Genomic DNA, 23328 nt, shown 5'->3' with positions numbered 1-23328 from the left:
AGAGGTGGGTGCCATGGGGAAGAGGAGGATGGAGAGGAGGGTGCCACAGGGAAGCTGGTGGCCCAGGCCAGTCCCACAGCTCTCCTGGGGCTCCAATGCTTTTTCTGGGGATGTGTTCAAGCTCAGGGGGTGGGGGCAGGCTCCTCCTTGGTCTCTGGGGAGTTGGGGCTTGGCAGCACTGGCTCCCGCTCCAGGATGGCTCTGGAGACCATCCTTCTGGAAGCCTCTTCCACCACCTCTGGCACGTCACCCTCGTGCCAGGTAATCCATGGGCAGAGAAGTCAGGATGGTTACCCGAGGTTTAGTCCTTTAAAAAGGGACGTTTAGGAGGCTTCTGAGTGCCAATCAATGTTCTATATGTTGATCCACGTGCAGTAAAATTTCATAAACATTTATAGAGGGGCATCCTATGATTTTTGCATTTTTCTGCATACATTATACTCCAAAGAAGACATTTATTTTTAAAAATCTATCCTTATGTTGGAGACTTTAAAATCATAAATACACTTAAAAGAAAGCAGTTATTGAGCAGCCCCTAGGGTTTGTGTTTGGAGGAAGCAGCAGGTGTGTAGAAGACCTGGGCCGCTGGGATTATTTTGCCTTCAATGCCTTGGGGACGACAGACAACCCTCTTGCTGCCATGAGATATAAAATAATAGCAGTGCCCTCCCAGGGCTGAGGGAAGTGGGCAAGGAATTATGAGTAAAAGAAACTTTCCAGAGTCTGATGGAAGGAAGGAGCAGATAAAAACATGTGCAGGGGAGGCCCCGTCCCCTGAGGATTCTCACCATTTTCCATACTCATACCACCAGGGATTTACAAAGAAGACTCTTTAGAACTAGCAGAAACTATAGGCAAAAGTTCATGAATCTGATTATATGAAAATTGAGAATGTCTTTCCATGAAAAGTATTGTTGACAAAACACACACATCACATTTTGGAAGAAGGAATTTGCAATGTCTAAAATTGACAAGAAGTTAAAATGTATTGTCTGCAAAGAGCTCCCACAAATCAGCTCTTTAAAAGGCAGAAAGCAGAGGGAAATGCTAATCTGTTACAAATCAGGAAACGAAGAAAAGGAATTGAGCCCATAGCCCCACATGGGGGATATATACAGGCAAGAGAAATCGTCACAGAGAAATAAGGTGATTACATGAAAGCACTCATTTCAGAGTTACTTGAGGTTAGGAGGAAATTAGAGGAAACTATGTGTCCATCCTTCAGAGAGTGGATAAGTAAATATATGAAGGTAGGTAGCACTTAAGAGCAATAAACTAGATTCAGCAACAAGGAAATATGTTTAAACAGTAGCAAGTAAAATGAAACAATAAGGAGATAAAATCTATGGCAAGCTTCCATTTATATGAATGTAAAACACACAAAACCAGACATAGTTTACAAAGATATTTGCATATTTAAGGATATATCAAATATTATAGTGGGTCCCAACAGTTTGGTTTTCAACAGTTGGGTTTTCAAGAGTTTGGTTGAAAGGGAAATGGAATTCAGGGTCAGGAATGAAGAGGGAAAATGTATAAATAAAACAAAAGTGACACTTTTCATAGGCCAGTGATGGTCATATGAAATGAGGGGTATAGTTAACTTGATCTTGTCCCTAAGATTCCGGATGGGGGTGGGGGAAGCATGGGAATATGAGGTCATGGTCCCTGTCTTCAGGCAGCTGACATTTCTTTGTTTGTGTGAAAGGAGATTATAATTACACAATAATTAGAAAATTAGCTAGAATATTGCAGTGTTTTCATGGTATAGATAATAGACAATTATATCGGTGTTTTTTTCCCTATTTAGACAGAAAAATAAAAGGAAACTTCACGCACAAATTATCTTATTGTAGAATTAAATGTGTAAGATGAATTCTATTTATTTCACTTTCATAATTTTAATTGCAGAGCCTCTTCTGGCAAAAAATTTGTAGTAAACTATTCAACTAAGACAATTATATATAATCTGTCGGATATTTTATTTCAACAAATTTCCTAAGGTGTTTTAAAAGAGGCTTATGGCTGTGGTTTCCTACTTTGTCTACTACCCTTGCTGATACTTAATGACTTGCCTGGCTTCTTATCCCCACAGCCCAAGAACACCGTTAACTCTTCCTAAATAACCCACACTTGCACACTCACATTCACCTCACACATGAGGCAGTCTGGGTAGAAAGCTTTCTAACAGTTAGGGAGTCCACAGGTATTGCTTGTCTGGATAGTACTGATTTACCCCTGTCGTCCCATTTGAGTATTAATAAAACCTGCTTTCACCATGAGACATGTCCTCATTTACATAAACAATCATATGGTCCTCCTACTAATCATTACTTACTGTCTTCAACCAAAGAATAAAAATTAGGATAAAAATCAAGGTGTCAACAGTCAAAGATCTTGCTGATGATTTCTGGTTGTTTTCAAAATTTCCCACATGAAAGCTCTCTCTTTAAGAGCAGAGAATTAAAATTGTACAAGCTGTGCAGTGTTAGGAATGAATTCTGGTCTGAAATTAGAATTAAGGTTAACTTACAGCTTCAAATGGTGGTACCGTTAGCCTGTTAGCCTGAAAACACTTTGAAGTATTTAGATCCTGGTCTCCTATACCCTCAAAACTAAAGATGGAAAAGGTTTTTTTTTTTTTTTTTTTTTGTCTTGTTGTGGTTTTCTAAGCTATGCTACTCTGAGAATAGTTTAGTAGTTTTTCTCAAAGGAAGAAGTCTTTCTAAATATTATAACTTTATAAATTATATATTATAACTATTATAATATAAATATTTATTTATATTTATATAAATATTATAACTTTATAACTTTATATATTATATAAATTATATATAATATAATTATATTTATAAGTATCTTTTTTATAAAATTGGTACATAAAAATGAAAGACTATATTAAAAGCTCAAGAGAAATAATGGTAGAATTTCCCTTTGTAATTATTAGAGAATAAAGAATATTTAAAGTTAACTTTACCTTCTGCATTGAGTTCTCCTGAGATGATTAATATGATAATCAAAACCAAGCCTTTCGACCTCATCTTCTATGGTGTGCTTAATAAAGGGTTTAACCATTCTAAAGTACTAGGGACTCCTCATTAAGTACACAATACGTCTCCTGAAAAAAGTTAATTATTTACAACATCTAAGTTCCTTTGTAACAAGCCTTATATTGGATTTAAAACAGTTTAGAATAATACTAAAAATACACAACTACATTAATTGACAGTACTTTTCACACCACAGTCCAATAAGAACATGACCACTGATGAGGGCAACGATAACAGCAGCAAAATAATTAACTCATGCTGCATAAAAAGCAGGGTAAATTTTCAATGTTAATTTCCCAATGTAAGTCCATGGAGTAAAGTTCATTGGTGGCCATTGATTTCTTTACCACTGTAGATCAAATGAAGGGATGAACTTAGGTACATGAATTAATGGATCCCTGATGTGAAAACAGTGTTGTCTAGACTGCACTGCTAAAGGGAAAAGTGGCCTTAATTGTCTCGAGCAGTGATAGAACAATATTATTGATTGTAAAGTCTAATGTTGAAAGAGGTTGTATGCTGTGGCAGGTGATTAGATAAGCACTGTGAATTATTCATGAATTATCTTTCATGAAAAATGCTTTGACTATCTGGTCTATACCAGGACATGCTCTAGTCTTGGGTTTATAGCAGTGAAAAAATAGATTCCAATGACTGTCCTCATGGAGTTTACATTCTAATGGGTTTTAGTTTAAACTACAAAATAATACCGTGAGATGGGAACTATTATTATTTCAGTTCAGGAACTTTTTATTAAAATGCCACATAGTAAGAGAGAAGTGCATGTAAAATTAGTGCACAGATCAATGGATTCTCACTAACTGAACACATCTGTGAACCAGTACCCAGAACAAGAGGATACACTAGTTCCCAGAGTCCCTGCTCCTGGTCATTGGTGAGGTCTACTCCCAGTATAAATACAATCTTGGTTTCTGACAGCATAGGTCAATTTTGCCTGGTTTTATTCTACATAAATGAAATCCTGGAGTTTTTTTTTTTTTTTTTTTTTTTAATATCTGGCTTCTTTTGTTTAACATTTTGCTTGTGAGATTCGTTCTGGTCTTGGGCTGCAGAAGATAACTCCTTCCCTGCAGTTTTCCACTCTGCTAGTATGGTGCGAATTACCCACCCATTCTACTCTTCATGGACATTTGGGTGACTTCCAGTTAAGGAATATAAGATGACCTCTGCTTATTTTCAAAGATTATTTTTTAATTTGAAAAATTTCAAACATAACCTCCCCCTGGATTCTACCGTTCACATTTTATTATACTTTTTAAAATCATGTACTTATTCATCTATTCATCTGTCCTTTTTAAACACATTTCAAAGTAAGTAATAGGTATTTGTGTGTGCTCCTCTAAAAACTAAAGCAAATATATCATTAACCCAGTAATTTTAAAGATTCTTTTGCATTTAGAAAATTTCCTCGGCTTTGTGTGATGTTCAAAGTTGAAGAACAGTTTGGGGGTAAGAATAAGTTTACTATTCTCTTCACTTTGGCCATTAACATTATCTATGGGGTCAAAGGAAGTTTCAGTTCTGACTTTCTCATTAAAATTATATCTTTCAAAAAGTTGGGGATGGTTGTATATATGTAATTTATTTAGCAGATTTGAATTAGAAACAACATTACTTAGGTGTATGTTTTGTGGCTGCAAAGGCTTTTGATTTTTAGTCTGTCTATTTTCTTTCTTAAGGCATAACAAAATGTAGTGCTAGTCTTTTTATCCTTAAGTGAAAGGTTAATCGGCTAACCCAGGAGGAGAGCACATGTGCAAAAAAGATGCTCAGAGTGCTCTCTCCATCTTTCTTTTCTCTGCCTTCTCCGCTTCCATCCAACTTCCCATGAGTAAGCCCTTCCATCATTTGTGACAATCTATAGACGAAGGCAGGGAAAGCGAGTCAGTTCTGAGAGACACAAAGGGATTTATGACTGATACCTGCTTTTCAGACTGCAGTGATAGTCTAGCTATAAAACTTCAGATTGTATGGAGACAAATACCCTCAGAGGTGTAAAAACAGAAATAAAACATAAAGCATTTTACTTTTTCCCTTTTGTAAATCTTTATTTGGTCTCCCTCACCCCCCAACTCCACCCTCTAAAAAAATTTCTTAGGTAACTCAAACAAATGAGGGAACAGATCTGTTATACTACTTTCTTTTAAATATTACCTTCAGTAATGGCATTCTTGGATATGCATCACTGTTAATTTTTTGAACAGGAGCATTGCCATGTGTCTGAGATAAGAATCTTACTATTTTATCTAGATTCTGAAAGACAGCAGAAAGTCAGAATTACAATAAAAAAAAGCGGGCTACATCTCCTCCTTTGGGAGAAGATTGAAAAAAGGTTGAAAATCAATAAACAAGATGATCTCTCATATTTCCATCTAGTCCTAAGATTCTGTGGCCTTTGTTTACACTTTTTATTAGTGACAAATCAGAAAATGGTAGTTGCAGCCAGTGACAACTGAAGCTGCCTTGTAATTAAATGGATCTGGCCCGCCCCCTTGTGGCCATAAGTGCAAAGACCATAACTGCCTGAGAAGCCTGGCCGTGAAGGAGGAGGGAAGAGTCAGGTTTGGGGCTGCCTTGCCAGTCAGTTCATCCAAGTCTCCCAGTCACATCAAATTAGCATCAAACTCATTGCACAGTAGACGGGTGGCTTATTTTCTTGAAGAAGTGCAAGCAGCCTCATGTTAGCCTCTACTCGTTTGCAGAACAAAAGCTCCTATTTCCAGAACTGGCACCAATGAGTCTGTTAAACCATCCAGTTGAGTTGTTCATAACCCTGGTTACAGAGATCACTTCAGGGGTTTGTAAAAAGTAAAAACGCCCCGACCCCCCTCTATGTCCACACCAGGAGTGATGTTGAAGCGGGGTCCTGGTACCGGTGGTTTTTTTAAAGCTCACCACTGAGGTAACATGCAGTCAGGACGGAAACACCACGTAGCTTAATCCCATTCAGTAGGATGGCTGGTGATTTTAACTGAATGTCATTATGAAGACTCAGACCCAAATGACAAACCCCCTACATTACAGCAGTCCTATGCAGATTCTAACACACCAGTATTATTGAAGTTTTAAAAAGAATGACTAGGAGATTAAAAGGAACTGAAAATAACATTAAAAAGTTTTCCTTGGATTGACCCCAATAAATCTGCTCTACAAAAATATCCAAATGACAGTCTTCTGGCCCTCACTCATTATTAGGCCTAGATACATTGTATTGTAGACCTATTTTTATGCTAACTGTGAATTTCTGTCATTCTTTGGCAAGTATAACACTTTACCTAGTAGTTCGTTAGATGCCATCTGCGTACATAAGACCTTGTTTAACATCGAGTTTTCTGTATTTACCCCCAGAAATTCACATTAGTAAGTGTGGAGTGGTGAGTAGAAATCTCCCTCATTTAACAAACAATCCAGACTAATCTGATGCAAGTGGTTGAGGCATCTCAGAGAAGTGCTGCTTAGTCATACCGTGACATGCTAATTCACTGAAGGTGTGGGGTGTGTTTTAGTTAAGGGATGTTCTAATATTTATTTTCTACTACAGTGCTTTTCAAAATGTGGTCCCTGGACCAGGAGCAGAGGCATCACCTGGGAACTTCTTAGAAATGCAAGTTCTAGTCTTATTCTACACATATGGAATCAGAAACCCTGAAGGTGGGGACCCAAAAGTATTTTAACCAGCCCTCCAGGTGATTCTGATGCATTCTTAAGTTTGAGAACCACTGGTCTCCTCAAAACATCCCAACCTCCTTGATAGCTGTTTGATGTAGCTTCTTGTTCTTAGAATTGTTCCCTCAACCTCCTAACATGTCTTTAGGAAGGAACCATGTCTCATGTCTATAAATCAATATAAGGGAAAGTGCATGGGATTTAAAATTATAAGACCTGGATGGGAATCCCAGCTCTGTCAACTGCTAAGAATAAAACTATGCATAAATATTTCCACCCTCTGAGCATATTTCCCCATTAAAAATTAGGAAGAGAACATTTACTCAGGACACAGAGTCCAGACTTTTGCTTGAAGCTTTCTCTCATTTGAGCACCACGCACAGCTGCAGTTGACATTACTTCCAACCGATAGATGAGAAAATAGACATGGAAGACTCAGAAGAGTGAAGTTAGTTGCCTACCCTGATCCATTGGACACAAACCCTTTGACAGTGTTGCCTTATCTACAAATGTGGATAAGGACTCCATGAGTTTGATGTAAGGATTAAATAAGGTAACAGAGTTTAAAAGAATTTGTAAAAGGTAAACCTTATGTTTGTAGGTATTATCTTAGTGGTTTGGTGTGTTAAGTGAAATCAGCTCACCCAGACCTGAAGCTGAGGGAAATCAACAGCTAATAAAAGACAAGTATTGTTTTAAAGCAGAAACCATAACACATCATAAACAATTGGTTTTTAAAAAGAACAGTGAGCTTTTACACTATAAAAGAGTAAATTCTAAAACAAAAGAACAAAACCAAAAAAACCCACAGCAAACCTTTAGCTCCACATAACAAAAAAGAATAAGTAAAAAAGTATTATGTAGATAGAAAAAAATATATACCTTTCCATGTAAAGCAAGCATTTATAAACTAAAGGGGAAGGACAGGTTCTTAAGTGTAGCTGAACCACTGCTTAGATACAAGTCCATGGACCTCAGATTAGAGCCTCTTCTCACTGCCTTAGGAAGCTGTTATTTAGACAAGGAGTGAGACTCCCTCAGCTATTTTTTTTTCTTTTCACTCTTTCAGAGGTTCTAATCAATGGAAAGACCAGAGCAGTCAAAATAAGGATGTAAATTCTTTGGATTTTGGTGACAGGAATGGGAGTGTTGCTCTGGTCAATGCAATGCAGAAAAGCTACCCAGGAAGTTCTGAAACAAAAGTCACAAAATTAAATTTGAATCACCATTAAAAGTACACTGCAGGGCTTCCCTTGTGGCACAGTGGTTAAGAATTTGCCTGCCAAAGCAGGGAACACAGGTTCGAGCCCTGGTGCGGGAAGATCCCACATGCCACGGAACAACTAAGCCCGTGCGCCAGGACTACTGAGCCTGTGCTCTACGGCCCATGAGCCACAACTACTGTGTCACACTACTGAAGCCCACGTGCCTAGAGCCCGTGTTCTTCAACAAGAGAAGCCATTGCAATGAGAAGCCCACGCACCAAAATGAAGACCCAATGCAGCCAAAACTAAATTAAAAAATTAAAAAAAAAGAAAAAAGATACATGCAACGTTCACTGCAACATTATTTACAATAGTAAAGATATGGAAGCAACGTAAGTGTTCACAGATGGCGGAATGGATAAAGAGCGTGTGGTATACGTATTCAATGGAATATTATCCAGCCTTAAAAAGAATGAAATTTTGCCATTTGTGAAAACATGGATGGACCTTGAGGTCATTATGAGCAGTGAAATAAGTCAGAGAAAGACAACATATGATCTTACTTACATGTGGAATGTAAAAACAAAACCAAAAAACAATTAAACCAACTGAAAACTGAGCTCATGGATACTGAGAATTGATTAGTGGTTGCCAGAGTCTGGAAGTGGAATGGGGGGTTGGGCAAAATGGGTAAAGAAAAAGTACAAACTTTCAGCTGTAAAAAAAATTAGTCATTGAAATGTAACACACAGCAGGTAACTATAGTTAATAATACTGTATCGTATATCTGAAAGTTGCTTAGATAATAGATCTTAAAATTTCTTATTACAAGGAAAACATTTTGTAACAATGTATAGTGATGGATATTTACACAAAACAGTAACAAGGTACTACCTAAAATATTTTAAATTATTTATATATTTATTTTCATCTTCAAGTACTCGTTTTTTGTAGAAATTTAAAATGTTTCTAGTCAACGGATTTTTAGCTATGCTGTTTGAAATTAAAAACATAAAGATCACATTTCAGACTCTTGTGATGGAATGTTTCCGAAACTCTCTATACCAGCAAACACATGAAAATGTTATTAGATCTGAAGGTCAGTACCAAAGAGGTCTTTAGAATTCTCAGTGTGTATTGTCTTGCTTTATATATATATTTATTCAAAATAAAATATTCAAAGGTGATATATATACTTTAAAGGCTAATAAATTTAGAATCCACATAAGTATAAAGGAGTTAAACACTACCTCTTACCCCTATTATTTCTAAATTCAACTATAGTTTTTAAAAATATTTTATTGCACTTCCTACCAATCTTTGTTTTATAAACCTTTATTCAGTATCAGAGCATAGTGTGTGTGTGTGTGTGTGTGTGTGTGTGTGTGTGTTTATACTTCATATTGGATTTTTTAAACCACTTTTTATGTCAACATGATAGATATATACCCAATTAGATTCTAACTCCTCCTTATGACTTGTTTATTACATGTGCTAGATAGACATCTTGTAGAAGAACACAGATTTCATCATTTTTTGGTATATTTGTCTATTGATCGATAAGCAAAGGTAAGTAATAACTAGATCTAATTACTAGCATAGGTATGACACAGATTGCTTTTTAGTTGTTTGTGAAGTGATATTATTTTGAAGATGGACACAAGCATTTTTTTTCCATTTCTTCTGAAACAGTCTCAGAAAGCCTCAGAAGTTACAGAGAAAGCTTCGAGAAAGTTAGGAGAATGATGGATGGAAGGAGACACTGAAGTGATTGCATCTAATTTCTTGCCACAGATGTTTTGTGAACAGGACACATAGCATTTTTGTTTGCCAGGTTTTAGTGAAGTACTTTTAAGAAGTGATTCATTGGTCTCCCAGATTTTAATTACATCATCCACATAATACTTAACACAAATTCTGATTTACTTGATAAAAGAAACTGAGAATTGGATTAATAATGAAAAATTCTGAATGCACGTACATATTTCAATTTTACAACTGCGTTTTAACCACTGTTTCATCCACAAATAGGATATGCCAGTTTTCCTTCCTGACAGGTTGCTCGAAATGTATAGTCAGGTGTCCTTGGATAATATCCACGTTTACACGTAAATTCAATAGTGTCATCTGTTTTAGCATAAAATTTTTTATCACGTCTCCATTTTAACTGGATGTTATTTTTTTTCATCATTTCTTCTGAAATTACACATGCATCTGAAGTTAAAAAAAATGAACAAAAAACATTAAGTAGCATACAAATATTTTCCAAAGAATTTCAGACTTTCAAGTAGAATCTTTTACACTGGTCCAGGATTTCATTCTCAAAATATTTTCTAAACCAACTCATTGAAAATCCATTATGTAAATTCCATCGTTTTAAACAATTAATGATATAAAAATGAGGTACTATGTTTAATTTAATAATTAAGTGTTATAATAAAAGATTCATAATGTCACTATCACATTAAGAGCTTTTATTAAATAACCTTTCATTGTTATAGTTGCTTGAACAAGAATTTTTCAAACTTTATTTTCTCACATATTAATATTTGTTAGCCAAGCATTCAATAGAATTGTTAATCCATAAAAATTCAATTATAAACAGCAAAATATTATACCAATTACACTGATTTTCCCAGGATCCACGAGAAGATTAAAATATTTACCTAAGCATTTTGGTGGTTCTGACCACTCTCCATTCTGACATACTATGTATCTGTTTCCCTGAAGTTCATAGTAGGCCTGGCATTGGTACTCAACTATCGATTCTGGAGGATATACTGGTGCCGGGAATGAGGTAATGTCTCCGTTGTCTATTGGTGGGGGAGGCCCACATTTTCCTTGAGAGTCTGAAAAATAATTTGATTCATTGAGAGATCAAAGACAAACACAGGTTAAAGAAAGTAAATAAAAGTATAGAACAATATGTAATATCAAGACGTGATTTCTGATGACAGAAATGATTCACTGAAAAAATTTTAATCACTTAAACTAAGAGTCACATTTTAAGCCCTTCCTTTCACCCCACATGAAAACACACATAATACATTAACAAATATGTCTTCCTGGTATTTAAAGATGTTTTCCTTAATGAATATATGCTAGAGAGATGGATAGCTAAAATAAACAAAGAAAGTTTCTTGGTCTTGTATATTAAGCATAGTGCAGTGGCTATTGAATCTCTGGTAATTTTTTTATTGATTTTCATTTTTATTAGAAGAGAAACATCAGCTTTTTAAATAAAATTCAAAGAATTACAAATGTGTATAACGTGAAAGGGACTTTCTGGCTTCCTGTTCTGGACAAAATGAGACGGGAACATTTCTGCTTATTTATTTCTTCTGCTAAATATTCCCTCTGTTAACTAAAAATCCTGAACGTGTTATAAAGACCAAGGTAAGAGATTGTGAAGGGTGTAGAAGAAGTAGATCTTTTAGTGACCTTGAGATTCAAGGAGTTACACTGCAGTGAGTTGTCTGAGTTTTCACTTTGTCTTGTATGTATCCTGGACTGGGCACTGAGACCGCCACCCAGAAATGATCTCATGTTCAGGCAAAATTAACAACAACAAAAAAGTCCCAGGAAGACTCTGCTTCCTTTAGCCAAAGGCACAGGAAAGGATCAGCCTAGCAAGAGAAACATTTTTTCACAGTACAGGACTCACTCTAGAAAAACACCATTGAAGAGACCTGAGACCGACCAACCCTCTCCCTACCTTGATCAACAGGGGCCAAGTGTTCAATCTAGACTTTCACCCACACTGGGAGGGAACAAAACACCTGTCTTTGTGCTTGGACTGCATCCCTGAGGCTTCATAATCTCCTGGAACCTGGGTCCTGCATCTCCCATAAAGGGGTTTTTGCGGATAGATGCTAAATTATTATTGTTGAAGGTGGGATACCAGGAGGGTTGTCTTATCCTTTATCTTGCTGACAATGTTCTCTCCTTTGTGCTATTTTTGTTTATATTTTATAATTTTTTTCTCTTCTTTCTGTCTGGACTTCTGGTTTCTAATAATTTTATATATTCTCTCACTTTTAATTTCCTATTTAGGCAGATTTCTATGGCTCCTTTTCTTCTAGTGACTCAATCACATTACAATATTTTGGACAGCTATATCTTTGGTTTCCAAGTGCTCATTTTTAAAATCACCTTTATTCAGATATGAACTACATACAATAAGATCCACACATATTAGCGTGTGGGCCAATGATGTGACAATGTGTACACCTGTGTAACCACAAACCCAACCAAACTAGAGGCAGTTTTCATCTTCCTTTAAAAGTCTGTTGTTTCCTTTCTACTCCACCTCCCCCAACTCTCTTCCTCTAGGAAGCCCATGTTCTCTCTGTCACTATAATTTTGCCTTCCTACAACTTTGTATCATGGATTCATACAGCATGCATTCTCTTACATCTGGCTGCTTTATTTCATCCAATGTCAGACCCATTCTTCTATGTGGTGTCTTGCATCACTGGGTCACTCCTTTCCATTATGGAGCAGGGTAGCTTTCTATGGATATAAAATATGTTTATCCATTTTATCCTCTGTTGAATGACTTTTGGAGTGTTTCCAGGTTGTGGCAGTTATGATTGAGCTATTTCTGAACACTTGAACTCAAGTCTTTGAATGAACATTTATTTACTATTTCCTAATATACACCTAGAAGCAAAATTGCTGGGCTATCTGATGATATGTGTTTGGCTGAATCTACAACAAACTACCATACTGGTTTTCAAGGTGATTGTGCCATCTTACATTCCCATTGGCAATGTGTAAACGTTCCAGTTGATTCTCATCCTCACCAACAAGCAGCATGATCAGTTTTTTTGTTGTTTTAAATTGAAGTGTAGTTGGTTTCCAATATTGTGTTAGTTTCAGGTGTACAGCATAATGATTCAATATTTTTGCAGATTATACTCCCTTATAGGTTAAGACATTGACTATAATTCCCTGTGCTATACAGTGTATCATTGTTGCATAACTGTTTTGTACATAGTAGTTTGTATCCCTTAATCCCACACCTCTAACTTGTCCCTCCTGACTTCCTTCTCCCCTTTGGTAACCACTAGTTTGTCTTCTATACCTGTGAGTATGTTTCTATTTTGCATATACATTCAAAGTTGTATTATTTTTTAGATTCCACATATAAATAATATCATACAGTATTTGTCTTTCTCTGTCTAACGTATTTCACTAAGGATAATATTCTCTAGGTCCACCCATGTTGCTGCAAATGGCACTATTTCTTTCTTTTTTATGGCTGAGTAGTATTCCATTGTATATATGCAATGGAAAGCAGCTAAGCTGGTTGCCAAGGGAGCCACCTTGTGATGAGAAAGTTAGAAGATTCAGTCCCACACCCCTGACCTCCAGGGAGGGAAGAGGGGCTGCAGATTGCATCAACTGCCGATGGCCGATGGGTTAATCAATTTGCCCCTGTGATAAAGCCTCCATAAAACACGAAAAGGATGGGATTTTGAGAGATTCCTAGCAGGCGAACATGTGGACGTGCTGGGAGAGTGTCCACTAGGAGGGCATGGAAACTCTGCACCTTTCCCTGTATCTTGCCCTATGCATCTCTTTCATCTGCCAGTTGCTGAGTTATATTCCTTAAACTGGGAATCTGGTAAATCAAATGTTTCTTTGAGTTCTATGAGCCACTCTAGCAAACTAATTGAACCTGAAGAGGAAGTCCCAGGAACCTCTATAGCCAGTAAACAGAAGCACAGATGACAAGCTGGACTTGTGATTGAATTCTGAAGGGGGTGGGGTAGGAGAGCAGTCTTGGGGGCCTGAGTTCTTACCTATGGGATCTGACAATATTTCCAGTTAGACAGTTTCAGAGAATTACTTAGTGGTATGGAAAACACACATACATCATAATAGGAAAGATCATCAAACAATGTGAATGGCATATTTCAGCAGAATTATAAATAGACTTATCCTAAGTGGAAGTAAAGTAAAAGCCATATGTGGTAACTGAAATTTTCAATTTTATAAATTTGGTTTTGCACACTTAAAAAAGGCTAATTTTCTTCTCTCCCTTTGTCTCCTTCCTTTGAATCATTCACTAACTTGCCAAATGACCTTGTCAGAATTAAACTACCTTTTAAAGCATCATGAGAGAACCATATTTTGACTTGCTTCATTTGATGCCTTGTTATATTATGTGAAATTATTAGGAATTATATTAAAAATGCTGTATATTTGAGAAGCAGCACAATATGTATTATCAAGTTTGTTGATTCTGATAAAAAATACACTGAAGAAACTATATAATGTGAGAATTATAGTTTTTCACTGTGTACTTGGCTAGTGTTTTCTATTAGTACCTACATTTAATTTATGTAAGTAGACAAGATGATTTTCTAGTGATGATCCAGATATTTGCATGTCTACTCAGACACAGTTGGAACCCTGATACTGAAAAGGTGACAATAGTAGAAACAGCAATACTGCATATACTAAATATTGTTATCTCTCCATAAAATATAAAAGAATTCAAGATCCCAGAGGACAGTGTTTTGCTTACAGACACGACTGCATTTAGGAGGGGAGGACCAGCCACCTTCTGCACATGTAACGTTGCTCCGATCATTTGGGAGGCTATAGCCAGTGTCACACACAATTTGTACAGTGTCACCTTCCTGATGTGTTTGTCCTGAAGATGCAGAATAACCATTTTCCACCCAAGGGAAAAAGCACTGTCCTAAAAGCCAAAAGATGACAGATACAAATCTTTCAATGAAAGAGCATTACATTTTGCAAACTTCAGAAGAGAAATCAAGTACAAAAATTTTGTTTCTTAAAAATTAGGCCATGCATGTAAAAAATTAAAATGCCATGCCAGTAATTAAGACTTGAATATGGAAAAAATTTACGTTTGTAAAGTTACTTTCTACAAACAGCTTCTCACAACGAGCAATGACATAGATCATCTTTGCTGGCCCCTCCGGTTCCCGCTGCTATGACTGTCCAGGCTCTGTGATGCCTTCAGGCAGAGCCTCTCCACTCACTGAACACACTGGATAATGCATCCAGACAATGAGGAGGGTGTTTACTCACTGAGACACTTTGGTCTTGGTGACCATCCTTCATGTGTACAGATTATTCGATTCCAGAGTAATTGTGAAGGGGACACAAAGCTGTGATCACAGGTGTAGTAGAAATATTTCCCTATGTCAACTGGGAAGATTTGTTTATAACTGTTTTCATCATATACGGTTCCATGTTTTATCTCTGGAAAATCACACGTTCTTCCTTAAGAAAAGAAATAGTATCCTACATTAATGAATAGTTCTACTTATGTTAATAATCCCATTGTTGAATTTATTATTCTATTTAGCTTAATTATTCCACTTGCATTAGTGACCGAGATCTGGGACAATGTATAACTAAGAGTACATAGGTACTTGAAGAGCTCAGGATGTTTAAGTTCTTTGGATGCATTTTCAAGATTAAAATCACACAGAAAAATGTAAACACTGAGGAAGAGAACAAAAGTGGTTCTATGTAGTAAACCTCCCAGATCTAAGCCGTTTGCTTCTGGAGGGATGGGAAGACTGTCTGTAGTTCTCCTTTCATTTCTTGTGCCTCTTCTTCCTGTGTCTTCCACAGAGATTCCCCAGAATCTCAGCCCTTTCATTCCCTCCTCCCCCAGTCCATGTCACATGTTGCATAGGAGACATATATGAACAAATATACATTCACATATGAATATATATATATTCATATACATATAGTCATACATGTATATATGACTATGTCTAATCTTTTCAGTGAAGACAATTTGAATATAAAATATTCACAAAGGAAAAATATTAACAACAAAAAACCGCTAAGATATAATTACTAACTTGTGATGAATGTCCTCTAAAAATATGTATGTAAGAATTTAAATATACTTGAGTGGAAAATAGAAAAATAATTTTTGATTATTACTGTACACTTAAAATGTGTAAGTATGATTGTATTTATTTGTTTGGGCTGCCATACAAAGTACTATAGATGGGGAAGCTTAAAACAAAGAAATTTATTCTCTCACAATTCTAGAGGTGAGAGGTCCAAGATAAAGGTATCAGAAGGGCTGGTTTCTTCTGTGGCCTCTCTCCTTGGCTTGTAGATGACCATCTTCTCCCTGTGTCTTCACGATGTTTGCCCTCTATGTGTCTGTGTCCTAATTTCCTCCTCTGATTCTGACACCCGATTTATTGAATCAGAGCCCATCATAATGACCTCATTTTAACTTAAATTACCTCTTTAAAGACCGTACCTTCATGTACAGACACATTCTGAGCTCCTGGGAGTTAGAATTTCAACATATGAATTTTGGAGGACAGAATTCAAACTGTGTCCGTCTACTAAATACACAAAGATGTTTCTATTTACACACAGGTGTGCTTCCACAAAATGGCTTCCATTCTCTGTTGAAAAACCTTGTTGCAACCCAAACTTATGGGGCTTTCGGCTCAAAGGTTACTTTTAGAAAGGGTTCCGTGAATGAGAATAATTTACATTGGACAGGAATCATTGTTGTATTGTTATTGCTATTGCTGATGAAAGAAATTGCCCAAATATAGACTTATATAGCATACAAAACCAACCATGCAAAAAATTATTTAGATTCACTCTTCTTGTAAATTAAAAATAACAAATAGTGTTTCATATTCTAATCAAAAATGGTGCAATGAGAAATCCTTAAGCATATTAGAGGTTTTGTTTACAATAACTTGGAAAGGATATTTTGATTTTAAAAGAAATAAGACACTTTAAAAAGATATCATGATGGATCCATAGAGTTGTAAAAGAACAAAATAAACATAATTGTGTCAATAAAGTCTTAAAGATGTGTACATGTAAAATTAGAATTAATATACAAAAATAAAGTGTTCCTTAATTTAAAGATAAGTGAAAAGATCCACAATATTTGTTATGTTATAAAAGATAATTTTTGATATAGAATAATTGCATTCAGGTAAATTAATATAGGAAATGTCACTACAAATGTGAAAACACATCAGTGAACAATGTGCTAGGGTTAATGTTCTAAAATTATTTATTAATTTATTTGCCCAACAATTACTTCTGACCTCAGAAATGTAAAGTAAAACTAATTGTCATTCCACTGGAATTAAGAATTTACTATACTTTTTGTTGAAATAGATACTTCTTTTAACCTACTGTTTATTTTATTGAAATATTAAATTGATCATGATGTCAATGACTTTTAACAGCTGTATGAAATTATAATTAAAACACAGTAGACTAAATGTATTTGAAATGCCTGATTTAATGAGTTTTGACATATGAATCCATAAAACTATCACTATATGCAAGATCATAAAGATAGCCATCACTCCCAAATATTTCCTTGCATTAAAAATAAGAAACCTCAAAAAAAAAAAAAAAAAAAAGGGCTTCTCTGGTAGCGCAGTGGTTGAGAGTCCGCCTGCCGATGCAGGGGACACTGGTTCATGCCCCGGTCCAGGGGAATCCCACATCCGCGGCTAGGCCCGTGAGCCATGGCCGCTGAGCCTGCACGTCCAGAGCCTGTGCTCCGCAACGGGAGAGGCCACAACAGTGAGAGGCCCGTGTAGAGCAAAAAAAAAAAAAAAAAAAAAAAAAAGAAACCTCCATCCATTTTGAAGTCAGAAGCTAGCCTGTGACTTCTTTCCTAATGTTGTGTGAGCATATTCACTTATCTTTATAATCAGAGTTGAGAGTCCTTTGCTGTGGAACACAAAAAACAGAAAAAACATAATTTTTTTTCGTTTTCCCTTAAGAGAATATGAGATAATTTTCCTGTGAGGTTACACTCTATCATGATGACACAATACAGACAATTCCTATTAGTCTATCATTAAAATATAAAGACAGGTGAAAGTAGATAAAACGTGGAGTTACATTCAAGAGGGAAGCTGAGTGTTCAGAGGTGTTTCAACTTACCTTGTGCATGAGCACAGGAAACCCACAGGGTGAGGATGACATTGAGTAGTAACAGCATGTTAGATATTCCCAAAGGCACGTTCATACAAATATTCCAGTTGTGTTGTTTGATTGTTTAGCAGTTTATCAAGTGTGACTCTGAACTTAAGGACATGACTATGACGCTAGTTAACTGAGGTCACTTAGTAAATATCAAAGTTCAAACAGCTTTGCAAAATCCCTGAATTACGGGTAGTGGTTTCACAACAATTTCTTAAGTTCATTCCCTGTTAAGTACTTGTACAACCTTTTTGGGGGACAGTAATAGGCGGGCTCCAGAAGTGATATAAAACACTAATTGTTAAACACTTCTTTAAAGTAAGTGGAGTTCTTTCTCAACCAGGTGAATCATATGTGAATAACTCTGAGTCCATGTCACTATCACTTTCTCATGTCTTTTATTTACCTTCATTCAGCTTATTTGCTTAGGGGTCTAGGAAAACCAACGTGTATTTGGATCTTATTCTATCATGTGTATTTTTTTTTTTTTTTTTTGCAGTACACAGGCCTCTCACTGTTGTGGGCTCTCGCATTGCGGAGCACAGGCTCCAAACGCACAGGCTCAGCAGCCATGGCTCACGGGCCCAGCCACTCCATGGCATGTGGGATCTTCCCGGACCGGGGCACGAACCCATGTCCCCTGCATCGGCAGGCGGACTCTCAACAACTGCGCCACCAGGGCAACCCTAACATCTGTATTTTCTTGTGCTTAGGGAAGCACTGATTCTTTTTTTTTAACTTATGTGAGATCACACTAGTGAGTACAAGAGTTTCAGCATATTCTTGGCATTAAATATTCTTTAATGTGCTTGAGGCATCTTTTTTTTTTAATATTCAGATGCACACAATGATATCCCTTTGGTTGTAGGAATATAGCTCAAAAATCCTCACCTAGTCTTTCACTAACTTAATTGCACTTATTCTCTATTTTATTTATATATAAATATTTATATAGTCAATTCTATTCAACGTAATGTAAAATACAATTCTTTAATATGAGAATTGCTTTCAAACAGATAATTAATATGGAAAATATAGTATTACTATAAAGGAAAAAAAAAAAACCAGTCACAGATTCAGAGAGTTAATGCATTGAAATTATTTATTTATTTTCTTAATATAACTATAATAGTTTCAAAATATAAAATAATTTATTAATATATGTAACTAAGGCGTCCAGAATAGCACAATAGTTTATATCAAACTAAACTTTCTATGAATAAAAATTATTTGCTAAAACAAATTTTAACAATGACTGTTTGAGGGAGTAAAAGCTAGCAGAAAATAGAAAGTGTCCAAACTTTGAAAGAATGGAACCAACCCTCCTTTTCTTGGCGGGGATCGGGCGTGCGGTCCCGGTCCGCGTAATGTACGGAGGTAGAGGGAAAGGGCTCCGGCCCCCGCGGCGTCATGTCTTCGGTACCGGCGGCTTCCATTCCGCGGGTTCTATCCTCAAGCGCCGGGACACAGGGGAAAAAAAAAAAAAAAAAAAAAAACAACAAAGAATGGAACCAAACTGTGAGATCCGTATTTACCCATTTTCTGAACTTAGAACACACTCACATACACATGGTGATGAGAGGTTGAGCTCCAGGAGGAATCAAGAGTTTGTCTTTTTGTGACAATTTAGGAACTTGTGTGTGGGGCAGGCAGGACATCTGCGTGTGAGAGGAGAAATCCATGAAACCCCACCGGGGAAATTCCTGGTAATCTTCACATTATTCCTTAAATTATCTACTAAATCCACATGAGCATTTATGGGCTGAAGTTCCAATATCAGATAAAATAAAATTCAAAAGAGGATTATCAGAGAATAACGAAGACTATTTTATAATAATAAATAATTCAGATAATGTTGAATTCACCAAGGCAAAAGAAAAAGAGGCATGTAAGGACAGAGTAAAACATAATTAAGTAATGTTTAAAAATTAAGGATTCTACAAAAAGGCTATTAGAAATAATATATACAAAACTTTATACAGAAACCAAAGTTTAAAAACATATTATAAAGGACACCACCTTTTATAAATACTCTAAAAACTGTATTAAGGAATACATTTGACAAAATATTTTAAGAGAGCTACACTGAAAACTACAAAACATTGCTGAGAAAAATATTAAAAGACAAATCAGGGAAGGAGAAGATGATGAACTTGGATTGGAACATTTAACATCATAAAGATGTCAAATTTTCCCAATTAGTTTATGTTTTGAACATGACCCAAAAAAATTCTTTGAATTTTTGTGAATTTCAAAAATGTAGGCTATTGCTGCATTTCATTTGTTGTCATGTGAGTTCCTTGATGAGCAGCAATGATGTGTGGATTACCGCTATGTGGATAAGTGCACGGAGGGTTGATTTGGCAGAAGCTTGTGTGTAGGGAAGGCAAATCCATTCCCAGGTTGAGTATCTATTTCAGGAAGAACAAAACACAGCCCCTTCCATGATGGAAGTGTCCAAAGTAATCAACCTGCCATCAGGTGGCTGGCTGATCACACCAGGGATTGTGCCTCACCAAAAACTCATCTGGTCTCTGCTGCTAGGAGACAGGGCCATCAGCAGTGGCTAATCAGATAGGCTTTGGGGATAGGAAGTCCATGTTTCTGATCTCACAGATCACCTCCATTCCTATTACCGTGGCCATTATACATGACCCCACCAGGAAATGACAGCAATGGCTGGGGACAGAGTCTGACTGGAATCCATCAAAGAGGTCACCCTATCCACTGGATCCATAAATCTGCATCTGCTGAGATCAGCCTTTGCTGAGCATCACATAGGATATAAATATCCTCACCTTTTTGCTCATCAGAGAGATCTATCCACATACCTCTTTTCATCTCCTTGTGACCAATTTTCCTACCAATGTTCAGGACCCCATTCCTTCCCACTTGAACAGCAGACATCCCGTGTAGTTGGAAATTTAATTTGCACTGTAATCCACCTACTCGTAGGATCAGACTCTGGGTTTACTTTCCAGAGATCTCAGCTCTGGGGATACAGGAGATAAGGGTTTCCTTCAGGGTCAACAGAGAAACTTTAGGGCATTTGTGCAGCATCTGAACTGTGGATTTGAATTCTGAGCTCAACCTTTTCTTTCCCCACTGTGTCTCGTGCAATGAAGATCAACCAGCCAATCCAATTCTTCTCATTAGTTTGACAAAAATGTTCTATGATATCAAATACTTGTCACATATAAATATGATTGGAAGTACCCAGTGTTGATATCTTGTGTATCTCTCTTGTCACATCATGCCACGCACTATTTGTGCCCTCTTTCCTAGGCATAGTAGATTCATTAGTGATGTTAAAAATATCAGATTTGAGAATAAATTACAGAAATCCCAGAAACAGGTTAGAAAATTTATCCTGAAGATTTTCTTTCTTTAGGATCTCTCATTACCAAAATCTGTAGTAGTCAAAGTTCTCTTTAGAGGAACAGAAGCAATATCCTATATCAGTAAAACACACACACACAGGAAGTGACAGAGAGACAAACACAGATGTTGAGGTTTGTGTTAAGGAATTGGCTCATGTGATTGGGCAGGCTGGCAAGTCTGGAACCTGCAAGGCAGGGAGAAGCCTGGAAACCCAGGAAGGACATGTGTTGCAGTTTTGAGTTTGAAGGCCGTTAGAGGCAGAGTTCCTTCCTCCTGGAAGGAGCTCAATGTTTTCTCTTAAAGGCTTCAACAGATTGGATGAAGTGCACCCACATTACGGAAGGTGCTTTGTGTTGTTCATAGTCTGTGAATAGATGTTAATCATGTCTTTAAAATGCCTTCACAGAAACATCTAGACTGATACTTTGACCAGGCACCTGAGTAGTGTAGTCTAAGCCAAGCTGACACAAAATTAACCAGCACAGTGATGACCTTGCATATTTAGTTCAGAAGATTCCTAACTGACTATGGAAGATCCACCTGATTTCTTCGTGCTGCTTGTAGTAAAATATGTGAGATAAGATGTAAATTGAAGGATGAACTGTCAAGCAAAAAGGAAGCAGCATGAGATGATTAGAAAATTCTCAACCTGTCCACATAGTGTATTCACCAATCAAGGCCAGAGTGAGGCTGGATAATCCTTTGCTTAAAATGTTAGGCATGTGACTTGAATTCCAAGCAATTGTCTCAGCCTAAGTCAGAAGAAACACTATTATCCACAGAAGATCTGGAATGTGCCCTCACGTCTGAGAGCTTGTACCTATTAGTGCACAAGGGACTGACACGATTTTTGAGAATGTTATACCAACAGAAATGCTTCCAGCACGGAATGAAAGGGACAGGGATCATGCAAATAAAGGAGGAAAGTCTCCAAAGATTGGGCCATGCATAGAGAAGCCTGGGCCAACAAGGACTGTTTCAGCTGAGAAAGTGGGGTCACCTCCCTGATGGTCCAAAAAGTTGGGGCTGCCGCTCCAGGGGGCACAAGGACAGAGCATGAATTTCACAGAGGAGTGTTCTCTGTTCTTGGAAACGAATGAGATTTCTCCTGCTGGGTTTTGGATTTCCTTGAGACCTGAGACCCCCTTTTAAAAATTTCTATTTCTCCATTTTATAATGGTAATATCTATCCTATATCGGTCTTAACATGTTATTTTGGAAGCATATTACTTGTTTTCTGGGCTTACAGAGTCGTACATGGATAAGAATTTTGCCCAAGGATGGACCAGAAACTGAGTCTTCCCCATAAGTGATATAGAAGATATTTAGTTGAAACTTGGGCCTTAGAGTTGATGCTGGAAAGGGTTAAAACTTTGGGGGATGTTGGGATTGAGTGAATATATTTTACACATGGGAAAGATAAAAATTTGAGAGGCTACAATGTGGATTGTTATGTGTTGAACAGTGTCCTTCAAAAGATTTTTTAGAGTCCTTACACCCAAGACTTAAAAGTATTACCTTATTTGTAATTAGGGTGTCTAAAAGATGTAATCAAGTGAAGATGAGGTCATTATGGTGGGCTGCAGTGAACTATGACTGATGTCCGCTTAAGAAGAAGAAAATACCAAGTAAAGACAAAGCACACAGAGAGAATATTTTGTGACCAGAGAGGCAAAGATTAGAATGATGCAGCTGCAAGCCAAGAAACAACCAGACTGATGGCCACCGTCAGAAGCTACAGAGTAGAAAAGAAAATTCTATCAGTTCTCAGAGAGAGCATGGTATAAAAAGCACAATGGAAGCCAAAGGAAGCAAGTGCTATTGTTAGTCTTATGGGGGCCCCAATCCCATTTATAAGTGCTCCACCCTGAGGACTTCATTTAATCCTAATCACCTTCCAGAGATCGTACCTCTTAATCCTATCATATTAGGGGGTTTGGTTTCAACATTGGGATTTTGGGGGACACATTCCATCTTCTTTCCAACATTAATAGCTCTTTGAAAAACAGCTAACT

At 36.9% G+C, this 23328-nt stretch overlaps 2 protein-coding genes and 1 non-coding gene across 3 annotated transcripts in view; 1 reads left to right on the top strand and 2 right to left on the bottom strand.

Annotated features, from left to right (window-relative positions):
- F13B (coagulation factor XIII B chain) overlaps positions 1 to 3044 on the bottom strand; it is a 32683-nt gene extending 29639 nt beyond the window's left edge. Inside the window, exon 1 of the mRNA XM_060088675.1 lies at positions 2981 to 3044. Within this exon, the coding sequence (XP_059944658.1) occupies positions 2981 to 3044 (64 nt within the window). The remainder of the gene's footprint in view (positions 1 to 2980) is intronic.
- Positions 3045 to 9962: 6918 nt separating this feature from the next.
- On the bottom strand, positions 9963 to 19344 carry LOC132476788 (complement factor H-related protein 2-like). Its single transcript, XM_060078954.1, has 5 exons — positions 19254 to 19344; positions 15014 to 15208; positions 14481 to 14657; positions 10612 to 10794; positions 9963 to 10159 (listed from the first exon to the last, which is right to left on the bottom strand). Exons 1-5 carry the CDS (start codon positions 19342 to 19344, stop codon positions 9963 to 9965), a joined length of 843 nt encoding a protein of 280 aa, XP_059934937.1.
- On the top strand, positions 19254 to 19402 carry LOC132484772 (small nucleolar RNA SNORA57). Its single transcript, XR_009531322.1, has one exon. It is a non-coding gene; the product is annotated as a small nucleolar RNA SNORA57 (small nucleolar RNA).
- The last annotated feature ends 3926 nt before the right edge of the window (positions 19403 to 23328 follow it).

The sequence above is a fragment of the Mesoplodon densirostris genome, chromosome 2, assembly GCF_025265405.1.
Source record: "Mesoplodon densirostris isolate mMesDen1 chromosome 2, mMesDen1 primary haplotype, whole genome shotgun sequence".
NCBI classification, from domain to species: Eukaryota; Metazoa; Chordata; class Mammalia; order Artiodactyla; family Ziphiidae; genus Mesoplodon; species Mesoplodon densirostris.
The sequence above is the reverse complement of the archived record's forward strand: the minus strand, read 5'-3'. Positions and strand labels throughout refer to the sequence as shown.

Bases quoted from the DNA above. Each gene is read 5' to 3' on its own strand.
- LOC132476788 (XM_060078954.1), bottom strand. From the start codon at position 19,344: ATGACGCCGCGGGGGCCGGAGCCCTTTCCCTCTACCTCCGTACATTAC. The intron at 10,795-14,480 runs GTAAGCAAAACA...ATTATTTTTCAG, and splicing joins TCCTAAATGCAGTCGTGTCT to ACTCTCAAGGAAAATGTGGG. The intron at 10,160-10,611 runs GTAAATATTTTA...TTTTAACTTCAG, and splicing joins AGAACCACCAAAATGCTTAG to ATGCATGTGTAATTTCAGAA.